The sequence below is a fragment of the Trachurus japonicus genome, chromosome 17 (assembly GCF_045865225.1).
Source record: "Trachurus japonicus isolate A0001 chromosome 17, Traja_1.0".
NCBI lineage: Eukaryota > Metazoa > Chordata > Actinopteri > Carangiformes > Carangidae > Trachurus > Trachurus japonicus.
This window is the reverse complement of record NC_140923.1, coordinates 18,034,869-18,051,755: the sequence shown is the minus strand read 5'-3', so window position 1 is coordinate 18,051,755 and position 16,887 is coordinate 18,034,869. Positions and strand designations below refer to the sequence as shown.

Here is a 16,887-nt window from a genome sequence, read left to right as displayed (position 1 = left end):
ACGAAATCAAACACAATTTTAGCGGCACAGCATAACAACCTCAAGCACACAGTGTTATTTCACCTCTATCAAGCACACACCAAACACTCATCAACTTCTGTCACCCTCCTTTTTTTCACCTCTAGAAGATTGGGGACTGTTGGGACTAAATGAAATGGCCCTATAGTGCAAACGCATACTGTAACTTCCTTGTGCTCACTCAGACCAATCTGTTTGTCTAGACTTGAAATAGGCACTATTCCTGGCAAATTAAATTTCACATCTGAGTCCCAAGAAAACAGCCTACAACATGCATCTATCCTACAAGACTGGAGGAACCACAACTGAGAAAATCAACATATTTTGACAACTCCATTTTACTTTCTCTACTGTAACTATCAGTGTGAAAACAAAGAATTACCTTTGACGGCGTTGGTGTGATTTACTGTTTTCATATACCAACATTAACAGCAATTAACAGCAACACTTACCTGCCTGAAAGGGGCACAGAAAAGCTATAATAATGATAATGGATCTGTACTATTGCAGTACTTAGCAGTGATTTGATTGTATTGTCAATAAGATCAGATCCTCAAGTATCCACTCAGTGAGGAAATATTTGGGGATGAAACTCATTGATTTGGATGAAAGCAGTGACTGATTGCAAAGATTCAAATTACAGTTGCCTGCTTTCTAAATTAGCTACTTTGGTGATACAGATGTATTTTCTCACCGCCTTAAAGGGATAGTTCAACATTTTGGCAAATTGGCCCATTACCATAATCCCTATAGTTTTAGCAGTAGGTTTGTTACCTTTAATTGTCGGTGCAAGCTATTTTTAGAACGACGGAGCAGAGCCGTGAGCTGCTCAGAGCTACGCTACGGAGGCTCATGGGATTTCTTGGTTTCCCTCATCAAACTCATCAAATACACAATCCAACAACTCCAAGACGCTGTGGTGGACAAGTTGTGACCTGCACATTCACCACGCTATGAGATAATAAACAGAACGTTACGAGACAGAGTTGTTTTCGAGGTAAATTCATGCAAAACCGCTGATGCACGTTATTGTCAGGGGCAGTTTTTCTTGCATTTGCCTTGGAAACAACTCGTTCTGTTATTATTTCATAGCGTGGTGATTGGTGAATGTGCAGGTCACAACTTGTCCACTTTGGAGTTGTTGGATTGTGTATTTGATGAGTTTGATGAGGGAAACCAAGAAATCCCATTAGCCTCTGTAGCGTAGCTCTGAGCAGCTTGCAGCTCTGCTCTGCCGTTCTAAAAATAGCTTGCACTGACGATTAAAAGTAACAAACCCACTGCTAAAACTACAGTATAGGGATTATGGCAATGGGCCAATTTGCCAAAATGTTGAACTATCCCTTTAAAGCATGTGGGACTCCTGCTGTCCTGCAGATAATGTACTCACCTGTACTGTATTGTTTCAGATGTGGTTGAAGCTCTTAGTTTGGTCATGAGAATCCGTACTATATTGAAGAGGAACACGAAGTTTATCTAGAAAAACAGACACACAGAATAATTAGTTTTGAACCCTGCGCTAATGGCTCACACTGAGATCCACTTCGCTCATTAAATGCCGAGTGGGAGGAGCAGAAGGCGACACAAGTCAAAGCCACTTCTTTTCTCAGCAAGACAGTGTCAGAGGAGCACACCCATCAGAACCGCGCTGCTACATGCTGGTGTAACAGCTTTTACGTAACTGTATGTGGATACGTTGCTATGAACACAATTTCTTATTTCCAGAGCTGTTATTTGCGATGATTAATTCCACCTTTTTTGACAAGCTAGTCGCAGGAATGAAAATGATGATTCATTATATAAAAACAATTTTCATTCCAGGGCAGTTTTTTTTTTCATTAGTTTACACCTACAAATAGACATTAGTGATAAATCTTCTGTTAGTGTAGTGTAATAATAATTGATGGTTCTAACAGAAAAAGAAAAGTGAAAATAATGACCACGGGGGCACAGTGCGATGGGTTTCTGTGTTGACGCTTACCAGGAGGACGAGAATAACTGGTCCCTGGTAAATGTAATCCATATATTTTCCAGGTTCTTTACCAAACCAACATCTGTTGACAGAGGAGAGGAGAGATTCAGTGGCATCCTATTAGGGGAAATTGTAGGAAAATAGATTTGATACTGAATACTTACTGTTCATTTTCATAATACAATTTTCCAATGGCCCAGGCTACTATTATAGGGAAGGGAATGCCTGTAAAAAAAATAAATAAATAAAAGACACAAGATTCAGGTAAGCCAGGGACAGAATAAAACCAGAATAGAAGTCCCACCGTCTTATTCATTATTTATTCTTCATTCACTCTCTCTTCACCACCTTCTCACCTTTTATCCACTGCCCACCTCCTAACCTGCTCTCAATGCCCTAATCAGCTCAGAGTGTTCATATCGACCTGCTCTCCCTAATTGCCCACCGAATTGTCTATTGCCTTTTCTACACTCTTTTTTGTCTGTATGTTTTTGGGTTTGGCCTATATTGGTTGGTTAATTAGGCAGCCTGTCAGCAGCAACCACTGCTCTGTCTTCACCTGTTTGATTTTTTTTGTCTTTGTCTACTTGAGCCTGCTGAGGCTTAATGCTGCCTGAGTTATCTGAACTGAGTCATCTCTATTCCTGGATGAACCTTATTGGTGAAGCTCGGCTCTGCTCGTCGTAGTGTCCTGAGGTTTTTACCCCCATGACAATAAGGGGCAGAGAATACTTTTATATAAAAGATTTTAATGAAACTAATAAATTTTGTGTATTGAATAATAGCCACCCACAGTAAAAAAAAGCTTTTTGATTGGCACTGGAAGCAGAAGGTGAGGACCACACAGTATTTGTGCTGCTTGATCAAACATAACAAGTCTGCAGGACTCTGTACTCCACGAAGTACAAACCTGGGGAAAAAAAGATGAAGACACATGTTCCCACTTTCCTCTTCAGAAAAGGTTGCAGTCAGCTACACTAACAACGTTTAAGCCAACAGAGGCTTTACAGTCATGAGAACACATCACTCAGGAGCCACAGCTGCTGAGCTCAGAGGTGCAGGAGAGAAATAATGGACCTGTGTGCATTTATCTGTGGAGTGGCTGCTGGTCTTCTCCTGTGAGTAAAGTGTACTCACATAATTTCATAACTGACTTCACAGACTCCCACCTACCCTGTGAATCTAAATAGCTCTGTATGGCTAATAAATGGATGAATTATTTAAAGCAGGTGTTAAACTGTACGAATAGAACTCATTACTTTAAATCATCTCAGAAAAAGTCAAATTTCTATTACATTCGGCTAAAATCCACAGGTCTCTATGAAGAGTAGTTAAGAAGTAATCGGCAATCAACAGGAGTTGTTTATGAAATGCATACATGGCCATTATATGTTTTCAGGGCATGATGGCCTTTTTGTCTAAATGTGCAATTGAATATTGAAAAGGCTTATTTTTAGTCTTATTTTTAAGGATTATATATGAAATATTAATTTTCTTAACCATTAATCAGTCATCAGTCTTACCCACACCTGCCTCTCATCATGAAATCCTTATAGGCCTGCCTATTTGACCTGCTTCATGCTCAGACAAATTTGGATTACAGCTTCCTTGAACCACTAATTAACAACTTAAAATAAATAATAATACAATAATATAAGTGCAGACCAACGCATCTACTACCAAACCTAAAGTGAAACACTGTACAACTTTATCCACATTCATATAAAAACTTAAAACAAGTCCTTTAAGCACACACTGCCCATCCATCTAATAATAATAATAAGTTATTAACCAACAGTCATTTGTCAGTCAGTCAGTGTGGTCCATGAAATTGTACTTGCACCACAACCTTTTTGCAGCTTTTTTTTACTGCATGTTCAGATGAAAATTAAAAAGTGAAGCCCGAAGCACTGAGGACTGCAGTTCAAGGAAGAGTCTGCTCCTTTTACACAAGCACTCTATGCGAAACATCTTCCGGCTAAAGATCATTACGCCAGCGCATGAAATCAGACATTTTAAAAACAAGGTCACGTGGTCAAGTTCTGTATCCAGCTTGACAAAGTGGATCAGGTGGTGTAAGAGCTGAAATGATCAGTCAAATGACCTTTAATGGAGCTGAAAGAATACAGGTCTAAACCTATTTCAGTCCCAGCGAACATTAGTCCTCTGGTGGAAGACAGATTTAATCTGCCCTACTTCTATCATTTCCTAATAAACACTAATTAACACTTTCTCAAGTGTGGCACAACAAGAAATCCATTCTCCCTACTGGCTGCAGCCATTGTACAAATAAACCACCATACCATATTGCTATTGTACAGTACCTATTTACTGTAGGGATTAATTTTTTAATAATTAATGCTCATTTTTCTTCTATGCACTCTTCTTTTGCAGAATTATCCCAAGCACTGTGGTACAATTTGTCTGCCAATTAATAGTCTTTCTAACAGGTGAGTGACACACTGTAAAGTTTTTCTAGATTTTCTGTCGACTGAAAATACCTCCAGTACTGTATGTTGCATGTAGCTTCACCATGAGACTGGATTAAAACAAAAGGCAAGCTTAATCAACATCTGCATAGTGAAGAGTTGACCTCTCCTCGCAGAGGAGGTGGTGCAGATAATATATCATCATCAGAAAAAACTGCCAGTTACTTAATATTTTAATCTTATTAGATCATTAGCTCTAGATTGACATGTGCAATGCGTCCCTTTGGTGATTTCTATTTTAAGGCCAATCAGTTCATCCAACTGTCATCACCAATAATCTGTTATTTCCCACTACTTCGTTCTTCTGTTCATAAAGCTCTGACTCATTTTGGCCTGGCCTATATGCACCAAAGTACTGTATGTGTGTTTTCTTCCTACAAGAACACACAATGTCCATTACACAAAAAGGAAAGGAATGAAATGTCAGACTGTCTCAGTGAGGCAATGAAGCATGTTTCAATGTGCATTAATCTGCCTGAGGATGGAATATCCTGACACTGGTTTTGTCTCTGTCCGACTTACAATATGCTTCCTCTAATAGTTTAAGTCAAGGTGGGCATAAATAATTTATGTGGTCATGACAGGGAATCTGCTGCATGTTCAAAACTCATTCTATCAGTTCAAGTCAAGCACAAAAAATGACATTTTCCACACTTCACTGCTGCTCTGTTCTCTTATGAAATCAGAGCCTCATCTTGAGTCTGAAGCACTAAAGGGTCTCCCTCCACTTCACTGGCTGACCAGCCTTCACCTAACTGCTTTCATTCGAGTAAATGTTCACTCTGAGTTTCCGAGAAATGTCATATAAAACTGTAGCTCAGCTGTTTCACTAGCCTGTTCTATTTTGCTATGATTAGTACGTTTTCACTGTATGTAAATCAGCAATACAGAGATAATTGTGTGACCAAATGATGAACGGCTCCAGAGCAGCCTTCTCTATCTTGTTTTCTGGAATCAGGAATTAACTTCAGCTGAAAATCAATTGTTGGGCAACAATGGATGAGAAGTAAATATGGAAACTTGACCATCTGCATTTCCATGACAACGCAGCAAACACCATCTGCTGTTGAAGTGATTTTATTGAAAGCTCTAACAGCTGGTATAATGAGCCTGATCATTCATAATCTTGATTTAGCATCATCAAATCACCACAAATTTCATGCTCTTGAGTTCAAAATATATTTAAATTACATTTTGTATTCAAATCCATCTGGGATGAAATAAAAACAACAACATCATAAATACCTGAAAACCTTATTTCAACATATTCTCATGCATGAGAAGGAGATAACACTTCTGCTGCTATGTGGTGTTTTCAGTGTAGCAAAGCATGAGCCCTGTGTATCCTACAGAACCGAGAGCTGAGCGTAGCGTTACTAATTGTCTCCCAGCGCTGTCGGCGTGAACATACTCACACCATCCGATGAAAAGGAAGACCCACTTTCTGAGCTTATCGGTCGAATAGGTCATCACAATGGCTGTGTGAAGGTAACATCCCTCGACGAACATCCAGAAAAAGTTGGTCACCACAAAGTAGTTGTATATCGTCGTAATTAATCGACACCAAGGCTGAAAGAGAGAAAGAAAGAAAAAAAGACAAAAACGCTGAGTCATTAAACAGAAACACAACTACTTTTTAAGTACAGTACTTCATATCTTATTGAGGCCGTCTTCTTTATTAAGACTTTTAATTGCTTTCTGTGCTCTGGCTGTAACTAATTATACATTACAATGACCCATAATACATCAGTGCTGTTACCTCATTGCTCTCGTGAATATTGTGGTCGATCAGCTGAAGCAAAAACCACATAACATTCCTCAAAATGAAGGTGGTGATCAAGTTCCAGTGGATGATGTTTCGAAGACATCGTATGCTCCTAAACCACAAAGAGATGTTTGATCGTCAGGCTCAGTAGTCATGGTAAAGAGCGATTCTACATGTTGCCGCAGCCATAGACCTGTGTTGTATACAGTAGGGTAAGATCAGAAATTGCTTCTTCTACTACAGATAGTCTCAATAGTTCATGCATGAAGTCATGATCTGCTCTTTATTTTTGGAATATACTAAACAGTATGCCAAATTAGTACGAGCACTCCAGCCTACTTTGTATCTATGGACGTTCAAGACAACTATCATTGGATTTCTTCAACAGTGGAGGAAACCTACTGTTGAAAAACATGTCGGCTAGGTTAATCCTCCAGTCAGTGCCCCTGACCAAAGGCACTGGCTCATAATCTGGAGTTGGTCCCCGGGCGCTGCACCGCGGCTGCCCACTGCTCCTCAGGGATGGGTTAAATGCAGAGAAAGAATTTCACTGTACTAGCTGTATATGTGACTAATAAAGTACCTTTAAACCTAATAATGTGACCATTCTCTACCAAGTCCTGCAGTTATTGTTATTTGTCCATGGACATCAGAGGGACTGATGTCCTCATAAAGCGTAAGTCATGCTAAACCTGTGATTATTTGTATCACATCTAAGTGTTCAGATTTCTCTGACTCTGATGAATAAGTGTCATCTTGATACAAATTGGGGATTAAAGACTCCCACTGCTAAATATTGTAGATATGGCTGGTCACCATGCTGTAAAAAGCTATTAAAAGCTGAATAATTTAAAAAGTCTGGCTTTTAACACAGTCGTAGGTTCAGAAGACGGGCAGAATGCTTTTCCCAAACTATTTTTTTATCACTACGCAAAGTCTTGCTCTATGATTTTTTGGTCTTTAAACTAAAGACATAACTATCTGCTTTCAGAAGCCCACACTGACCCAACCCTACTGTGCAGCACAGCTGAGGCTGTTCAGTGCTCTGACATTGTAGATGAAGGTGAGTGTGTGTATCAGTACACAAATAAAAAAGGTACTAATGCTTGGATAAAGACATGTTATGAAATACACATAATGCCTGAATGCTCCAGCTGAGCCATGCTGCAGACATCTATTCATTTGACATAAAGCACATTAATGATAAGCAGTCCGAGGCTATTACATGAATTTCCCTGATTGTCTTATGTGAGGTCTCAGGCATACGGGACACATTTAGATTAAAACTATTTCTGTACTTGCCTTAAGCACAAGAAGAGAATGAAGGCCACGACTAGAGCTCCCACAGAGATACAGTGGCCTAGGTAGTTGATGATCAGCGCTATTTTATAATGCATTGGATATTTTCTCTGGAAAGACAGCACGTGAGTTACTTCTTTAACAAACACAAACAGAAATGAGGTTAGGAATACATGAATGCATGAAAAGACCAAGAGTGGATCTTAAGTGTGTGTCTCTGTCAGCTGCAGTGTGTTGAGAGAATGAAACGCCATTAACACCCTTCAGATGTCGCAGCTTAAAATGATCTGACAAAATAGAGCAAGACCCAGAAATACACATAATCAGGAGATGAGATGTGAGGCAATCAGGCCAAAACTCATTACATACAATACATCAGTCTTACACTGAGCCCCTTTAGGCTTTTGCTCATAGAGACACAGGCAAGACTGTACTTAAGCATTTGCCCGGTCATCTTGAAACAAAAAGTATTTAAAATAAAATGCAGTTCAATAAAGCTTGAAGAGATCAAAACACCACAAGTTACTTTCCCAAACATCTGAATGGTTTCTCCCCATGTGCCATTAGAGTAATGATGAGGCTGTGAGGAGCATTTGTTTGAGATGATTAACAGATTGTGTACTGAATGAAGGGCATAGCGGGATCGCTCCTGCGTCGCCACACTAACCTTCTCCTCCAAAATGGGTTCACAATTGGAGTAATTGCTCTTCAACGCCCACGTCCCATTTTCCATGCACTCCCTGTACGCGCTCCCTGCAAGAAAAGAGTGAGGAGAACAGCTGAGGAAAGTGAAACTGTGTCATTGTTGCAAACATTGTCCGCAAAACAACAAGCACAAATTTATTGAAAGATTGTTTCCAAGATCTTGTTTGTCACCTCAAATCTCCCATTTGTATTCAGCACCCGACACAGCGTTTAGCTGAGACAGTGCTGGTGTAAGCCAGTTATTTGTTGTGGCAAGATTGTAGAAGTGTTTGCCAAGTAGGTGAAGCTAAAACATCCTTGTAATTTCCTCAGAGCTCAGTTCAAAGTTGAGCACTATTATCTGTCTGCGTTGTCCTCAGAATACCAATTTGGAAGTAAAAAAAAAAAAATCATGGGGGGGAAATACAAAGCCTCTTACTCTGACAGTTTATTTGCATATCTTTAAAAACACGTTTCCCAGCAACTTTGAACTTAATTTTTCATTTTGCACTTCCTTGCCATGCATTCGGTGTGCCCTTTATCTCTTTAACACTGACAAACATAAAGAATTGGGTGGAAACAGAGTAGCAATAAATCTGTAAAGGTTATTATAATCCATTCTGTTTTGACTGACTGCGTAAAGTGATCATTTTAACAACCCTACTGCCAAGATATGAATCATGCATTTCATTTATTTCTATTTTTATACTTTGCATGGAAACTCATCAGTTGCACCGCTGTCAGCGGTCAACGCTGCCAGATTAAAACTATTTTCAAAATAAGCAGAATTGTAGACTCAGTTCATCTTTTATTGTTATTCTGTCAAATTGTATTTTCCCAGGTCATAGCCTCCACTGTGTATATTCTTCTATGCCACATGGCTGCTTGTGACTTTTTGTATCCTGAACTCACTACGTGATGATCAGTTTCAGCAAAATGGCTGAAGTCGAATCCCACTGACACTGTGCGAGGGCGGCATTCTGGACAGGTTGCCAGTCCCTCACAGGGCTGACATATTTGGACAACAACAACCATTCACACGCTTATTCACACCCACTGGCAATTTAGTCAACAATTAACCTGACGTGTGTCTGTGTCTTTGGAGTGTGGGAGAAAGCTGAATGAGAAACTCACACAAGCACAAGGAGAAAATGCACACGCTACGCAGAAAAGCTCCAAGTATCTTATGGCGCTTTTCCACTAGCGCGGTACGGCACGGCATTACACTTCCTGATAATACTTACTAATGACACAGAACACAAATGGTTGTGATCATAGCATATACCTTTCACATCTATTCTTTATATAAAAAAAGCAAGCTCTTCCTCTGCAGCTCTTGCTGCCCCAAGAAACACACTAAACATGAATGGGATTTAACCCCGAACCTCCCAATCCAAAGACAGTGCCATTACTGACTGAGCTATCCAGCTGGGTGTGCTCAGCCCCCAGCTCCACCATACAGTACTATTATCTTACATTACATGTGTGTCACTTTGTTTTGCAATCAAATGATCCAACTTCCTGTGAGTAGTTGAACCCTGGAGCTTCCAATATACTTCGTAAAAATAAGCGGACAGATAAATGAATGAATATGTTTATCTCTGTGTTTAGACAGTTGCATAATACAGATGTTTTCCCATTGGGGATTAGCAATTCCAACAAATCTCACAGTGCAGACTGTAATGTTCACATTCACTCATCCTGACTCAAAGAGCCTTGTAAACAACAGCAAGGAAAGCATCCACCTTAGAAATCCTCACAGCGACTCTTCAGGCAACAGCAGAAGCAAAGTAAGATCCTTTGCATTTGAATTAATTTTTGTAATATGACATTAGTGCTTTGAGAGCAGCAATCTGCTTGTGGCAGCTCAAACATAAGTAGGGGGAAAAATATTATTAAAAAAAGAAGCTCAGATAATGCTTTTCATTTGTGTCATGGCAATAAAAGCTGTATCGTCACTCGGTCTTGCTTTGTGTTGTGCTTAAGAACAAAACTCCCAATTCTCAATCGTTTCAGTCAGCGCAGCATGGCACAGAACAGATTGGGACATCAAGAGTCAGTTAAACCACTAAAGCTCTCGAATGAGGCGGGATGTGGGCCCTCTGAGATGCAGCAAAACAGTCAATTGCGATGCATTTTGAAACATGTCTGGTTTGCTTGTTTAACTTTGCGAAAAGAGAAAAAAAACTGCCTTGACATTTTCATTGATTGGTTGCCATGCGACATTTGCGACTTTCTTGTGTGTTCTTCACAACCATGATAGGACAGCTGCTGTGTCACGCATGGTTTGTACCATCAGCAAGGACAGAGTAATGGAGGTGTTGATTCAACTCTATGGTAATTTTCAAAGCCCTTTCAGTAGATTGTATTGGGCTCCACACACTACTATAAAGAGCTCTCGAGCTCTTTTACACAACAATGCGTTTTATTCTAAAAGGATTCGCATTTTCATCTTCATATCTGCTCTGTAACTGACGGCTTCATAAATAGTTATTACTGTAAACCAATGATTCATAGATCAAACATAAGCCATTAATAGTACTATCAGCTTCTTTGGTTGCCAGGTTGTCATGGCTCTATAATTCATCAAGGAAAGCCTTCAAGTTGACCTTTGACCTTCTGGCCTTCTATAAACTGCAAAGAATGTATTACCATATAAATCATGTATACCTGCAGTACATCAAGCTTGATGGCTTATAGGAGAAAGCGAATGTGTATTTATAGATCACATTACATTCAGATAATATTACATTTAAAAAAACAACAACAACCAAAAGATGTTTTCTTGTTTAAGCATGTAAGCCGAAATGTGTTCTTTGTAACAGCTTCTATGTACATCTGAGGAACTGAGCAGCATCAAAGGCATAGTGTCAACTCAATTCAACCCCACTTTTACTGTAAACTCAGCTTTTGCTCCATCTGAAATGTATCGCTACCTCATTTGTCATTTCAGACCCTGGCACTCCAGTGACTGGTCCATTCCCAACTACTCCGTCAATTGTGCTACCTCAGCTGTAGCTTTCCAGCCTCAATTACTTGTTTTGTATTTTTTTCCATCTTTTCCCTGCCTGTCACTGACCACTGCCAGTTCCCTGAATTCACCTCCTGCTTATCCTTGTCTGCTTTTATCTGCTGGGACTAATTAAGGTGAACAATTCTGTCCAATTTAGTCCTGCCAATTCTGAGCTGTGACCTAGCAGAGATATTTCTAATCCTCATCTAATCCTTGTCCCAACAAATGGGTTATTAAAATGAAAAGCATGAGAGATAATCTGCACTGTTAATCACAATCATATGCCCTTAATGTCATTCAAACAGTTTTGGAGAATCAAGTTGGGCATCAGCATGACAGTATCTACGGCCTGACTTCAAGTTGCCAGCAGCTAAAATTCCTCCAATCAGGTAAATCTTTCTATTATCCTGAGTCATGTTACACTGGCAAAAAAAATCAAGAAAAAAATCTACAAAAAAAAAACAAAAAGCCAAGAGGCAATATTACAGTAGCAGCATGTGATGCTTTCCAGATAAAGTCCTCAGTCTTTCCAGGCAAATATCACACTGGGTTTGTGGAAGAAGCAGTGATGGTGCAGAAATAGAGGAAGGGGAGCAGGTTGTGAGGTCTGACCCCGTGAGCTTTTCCACTGATGCAGGGGTAATTCAAGGCACTGGTGCACAGAGAGCGGATTTATCTCTAACCATCTGTGCATTACACACAGCAAAGCTATTCTTTTCACATTTTCTTTCCCTCCCTATATTCAAATGGAATGGGCTGCATTTATATAGCACATTAAGCTTTACACTACCAGGCACGCTCAGTCATTCACATACATTCATACAGGGCTTTCCCCACACACATTTAGCTTTTCTACACACATTCACACACATAATGCATCAGGGGCAGCTTCAATTGGCACTGCAGAGGCAGGGGATCAAACCACCGTTATTCTGATTAATGGACGACTCACTCTAACTCCTGAGCCAAAGCTATTAAAAACAAACAAAAAAAAACTTTATGACTCAGTCTCTGACAAGTTTGGGAACGATATGAGGTGTTAACAATGCTGTGAGCAACCTAACACTCCACTGATGTAAAGACGCACAAGAAGCAATTCCTAACTGCTATGTTTGTCACCAGCAATGCCCACCTCCTCCACAAGACACCCCGCCAAATGTCTTGTTTTTCTTGGATACACAAATATGTACATGTGAAAAAAAACAAAAAAACTTGTATTGTTGTTCAAGGATGGGAAGATTAGGATCTTGTTTGTTAAGATTTAGAACGAAAGAAGCTTTTAACCAAGTATCAAGAGCATTAATTGGTTGTTCATGAAAAAGTAATGCTTCAACTAGGGATGAATTGCAAATTTCAGTTTAAAATTTTGAATAAATCACTAATAAATTATCCAGTTTAATATGGAATACAAACCAAAACAGTGTTTGTGTTCGCTGCCGCTAAGCTTGACCTGTTTCCTTCAGCTGATTGTTGCTGTGCTATCAGCCGTGGGATCTGCAACAATGCCACAGGAATATTACAGTACAACATTTTTCACTTAAAGGTTGTGTACGCCTGTCGTACTGTCGCTGGTGTTTGATTGCTCTGCGCCTCAGCTTGTCATCTGTCTCTTTAGTTCTGTGTTATGCTACTAGCCCGGTTGTCTGATGGACAGACTCAAACAAACAATGACAGAGAGAGAGAGAAAAAAAGCTCCAGGCTGCTGCTCACAGTTTATCACAAATGATTCACTCTTTTCAGTTGTTTTGTGAAATACTAAGTAAAAACCTCACTCTTCATTTGGATGTTTTTCAAATTGCTGTAAAGATGAAAGGCTATAATATCTCAGCGTTCAGGGATAAACACAGCTCATGCAAGTTGTACACCTGAGCCAATTCCGGCAGCATTACCTTCACGCTGTATGAAATTTCATTTCATGGTAAAAGTAGGCCACACCATACAGTACTATCCCACATAGGAATCTCACAGATCATTACAGTTGCAAGCAGAGGGAATAACCACACGATTCAGTCAGTCAATCACATCACCACCACATGAAGTGATTTAATTGAGGAAAAAAATCAAATCACTGTAAAAGGCATCTTCACACACATCACATTTGTTTCATATTATTTACATATAAAACAATAACTGTGGTAATAAGCTACTCATGATGTAGGCAGCATTTTATTAAACAAAGCCACTAACTTCACTACAGTGAATCTGGTTGTAAAAGATACAACAGAATTTCTCATTAGTATCATAACTGAAGATTTTCATAGATTGACAAACCCCTCCTGCCTTTGGCAAATGAATAGCAGCATTTAAAATCTGATTAGGTTTTAATCCACTGATGCGCTTTGTTAACTCACAAATGTGCTTAAGAGAAACATCTGCTTCAAACATCTGCTAAAAGTTCTCCAAATTTCTTTATACACAGTAATGAACCATAGGGCAACAAGCTGAGAGCTCTGAGCTTTGAGTGAGCATGAGAGACGCCATCAGTTTTATGCACAAACTCTGTTTACAGGTCTTGGTGAGTAGCTACTCATGCATAAGTGAAAAGGTTGTGTAAAGGCATTTGTGGCTTAACACAAACCTGCCTCGAGTGATGTCACTTGAGGCAGTGTCCCAAGGATGAAGACTATAAGTCTCAGAATGAAAACAGTCTTGAGGGCATGGAGTTAGAGAGAAGTGAGCCCAACAGACCTCTGCAGTCAGCTCCTCGTATCTGCTTGAGGCTAGTGGCTGGAGGCTGCATCAGCTGCTACTGAAACATGAGTCAACTCCAAATGTATAAAAAACTGTATATCCTGACCAGAATAAGAAACAAACTGTTGCTGAATATCCCAGTGACCAGAGGCTGAATATCATCACTCACTCATTCAGTCAGTCAACAGCATTTACTATGGCTGACACTGTCGTCCATATGTCTAACTGTGCTGTGATGTATGCATTGTGGGTACTGCAGACATAAAGGCCATAAAAGCGTCTTACCCTTTTAACCTTTGTTTTCATGACTGATGTTGCAAACCAAATTTCTACTGCTGCATCTTCACATCCAAAACATTTTACTGACAAAACACAAGTGACCTTTCATTACACAACAACAGTCATTTTTGGCATTATTTATGACAGTGCACCAGTTTGAGGTGTTAGAGGGAGCAGCGGAACAAGAGCATCCTCCACAGTGAGCTGTTAGATGAAAGGCTGCGGGCGACAAACTGCACACCTCCAACTTCTCAGAGAGGGAACCAACTGCTTTCACTGTGCACAGACTCATGACATGTGCTGCTAAGTCAGATCACAGTTGTTTATAGAAAAAAAAACAATTATATAATGAATATTAAAATATATAGAGATATATATTTTCTTTAGCTGTCCCCAGAATCGTGACCTGTTAAGATTTGTTCTTACAATCATTAATTAAAGGTGTTGCAAATTCAAAAATGAAATCTTCAGAGAATGAAGCTTTAACTGTGTCTTCCTCAGCATCTCAAAGAGCCCTGAATATGACGCCATACACACTCTTACTGCTCTGGGAAATGTGTGACAAAACTTAAGAGTGTTACATTACTGCTCATATTTCGGTGCCACTCTTACATTAATTAAGAGTGCATTACCACCAGTAAAGTCAGTTCCCGTGCTTCTTTTACTAAGGCAGTCAAAGACAGAAGTGGAAAACATTTCCTCAAGATGAGTGAATAAACTATGCTGCCACTGTGCATGCTGGGGTCTCCATAGGGAGCCACAAAAGTGTTGAATTTCTAATGTCTGTAACTGTTTTTTACAATGATATAGTTTTGTATTGGTCGTTACTATTACATCAGCCAACATCTCTTCACCAAGTCTATTTAGCGCTTGTGTGTGTGTGTGTGTTGGTGGCAGCTCCTGCCCTTTTGCTCTTATGTGCAAAAGTGTCCTTTTCAAAGGGCAAACAAACTTTTTTCCGCCCTTTTCTTCACATGTTCCCTCATTTATCATCCTGCTAGGAAAATTATATGTTTGCCTGATACATATACCAGAAGACACTCGTGGCAATTTCCGCTGAATTAAATCACATATGAAAGGGAGGAGGGAGGACGGCGGCGCTCCCTGTGTACAACATAATGCAGAAATCAAACTGCTCTGTAAGTGGAGAGAAATGAAATGATAGGACTGCCTCCAGTTTCCAAAAATCATATATTTATGACCCAGATGACCTGTGGTTCGCATCATACAATGTTAGTCTCCAGTGAGCCTTAACTGTCAACACTAACTTGCCAACATCGCCGCATTAAAATGCAACTGTTCCCAAGCCCTGGATTTACCCAAGTTTGATTAAACACAACATGGCAGCTAAACCACTTTATAAAAAATAATACTGCCCTGTCCTTGTCATATTCACTCTGTGATGCATTTTGTCAGAGGTGCTGATCCTATTCAGAGCAAAACAAAAGTCCCTGGCTCTGTGGCATCATCAGCACACAATCCTAAAATGACTGGATTACCTCAAATGCAGTCTCTGGGAGGTTTATTCTGGAAGTCTAGAATATGTTAGATCACTCACATCATCTCACATCATATCAAAGTATTTGAACTCATCCTCCCTGATAACAGCTTTCTATTATTTTTCCTGCAATATACTGCTGACGTTCTGAGCTGTTATATTTTTCAGAGATGACTTCCATCAATAATTAGCACTTACTGACAGAAAAACAAAGCATTAACTTACTATACCCTGACCTGACCCTTTTTTAAAAAAGATTGTTTCACGCAGACTGCCTCCAATTATGTCTTTTAAATTATTTCCGGAAAAATGTCGCACTCAACAGCTGAAAATGGAATAAATGTCAGACAGACTATTCAGTGATTAAAAGTTTTCCAAATCAAATGCATATTTTGACAAACTCTGTATCTTTGTTTTTTGTGGAGTTTTTTTCGTCTGTTCCCTCTGTTAAGTCTTGACACACTCGTGGCTTCTATAACAGGAACAGCCCAAGGGGGCGACCAACTCCAGAGAGAGAGATGCACAAGTGTTTTCTGTGTCATGCACATTTGTAGCCTGTGCAGAAATGTTACTGACACGTTTTTTTCGATGACAAAATTAGACTTCTACTGTACTGTAGATGCTTTGTGGATTTAAAAAAAAACACATCAAAACTAACGTAGGCGTTGATTTTACTTGGATCACAAAAAAGGGGTTGTTATTTACACCGCTGCCAACAAGGAGGTACAATTATGTGCAGAAAACATGCCAGAAATAAAGACAATCACACAGTTTCTCTACTGTTTTCCCAGAGCGACTGCAACCTATGTGTCATACTCATCCTCCAACAGTTGACAGAGAGAGCGAGAGAGGGGGCAGCTCGAGACGTTGCTGTAGAAATGCTGCTTTAGAGTGATAACTCGGAGTGCCTGGCTCTTGGAGCTGCACTCACCGACCAAATAATCATACAAGCTCAAACTCCACTGAGCCAATCAGAAAAAAAACAAAAAAAACCCACATATGATGTTAGCCTAAAAGCTTTGAATGTGTGCCTGACCAACCTGCTGCAACAAAGCATCCAACTTTGATGTCTTTATACTGATTTCATGCCGCATGAAGAGTATATGGACATCTTTCCTGGCTAATTTAGATTAAAAAAGATCTCCTTTTTGAAGATTGAAGGAAATGTGGGGTGACAAT

General features: G+C 39.7%; 1 protein-coding gene and 1 long non-coding RNA gene across 2 annotated transcripts in view; both read right to left on the bottom strand.

Annotated features, from left to right (window-relative positions):
- Positions 1-16,887, bottom strand: part of crhr2 (corticotropin releasing hormone receptor 2) — a 31,739-nt gene that overhangs the window by 3,496 nt on the left and 11,356 nt on the right. Inside the window, exons 3-9 of the mRNA XM_085803940.1 lie at positions 8,211-8,296; positions 7,547-7,653; positions 6,239-6,356; positions 5,895-6,048; positions 2,155-2,215; positions 2,000-2,072; positions 1,409-1,494 (exon numbers count right to left, since the gene is read on the bottom strand). Coding sequence (XP_085660066.1) covers positions 1,409-1,494; positions 2,000-2,072; positions 2,155-2,215; positions 5,895-6,048; positions 6,239-6,356; positions 7,547-7,653; positions 8,211-8,296 — 685 coding nt within the window. The remainder of the gene's footprint in view (positions 1-1,408; positions 1,495-1,999; positions 2,073-2,154; positions 2,216-5,894; positions 6,049-6,238; positions 6,357-7,546; positions 7,654-8,210; positions 8,297-16,887) is intronic.
- LOC146970472 (uncharacterized) lies at positions 2,553-2,794 on the bottom strand. Its single transcript, XR_015037998.1, has 2 exons — positions 2,695-2,794; positions 2,553-2,644 (listed from the first exon to the last, which is right to left on the bottom strand). It is a non-coding gene; the product is annotated as an uncharacterized LOC146970472 (long non-coding RNA).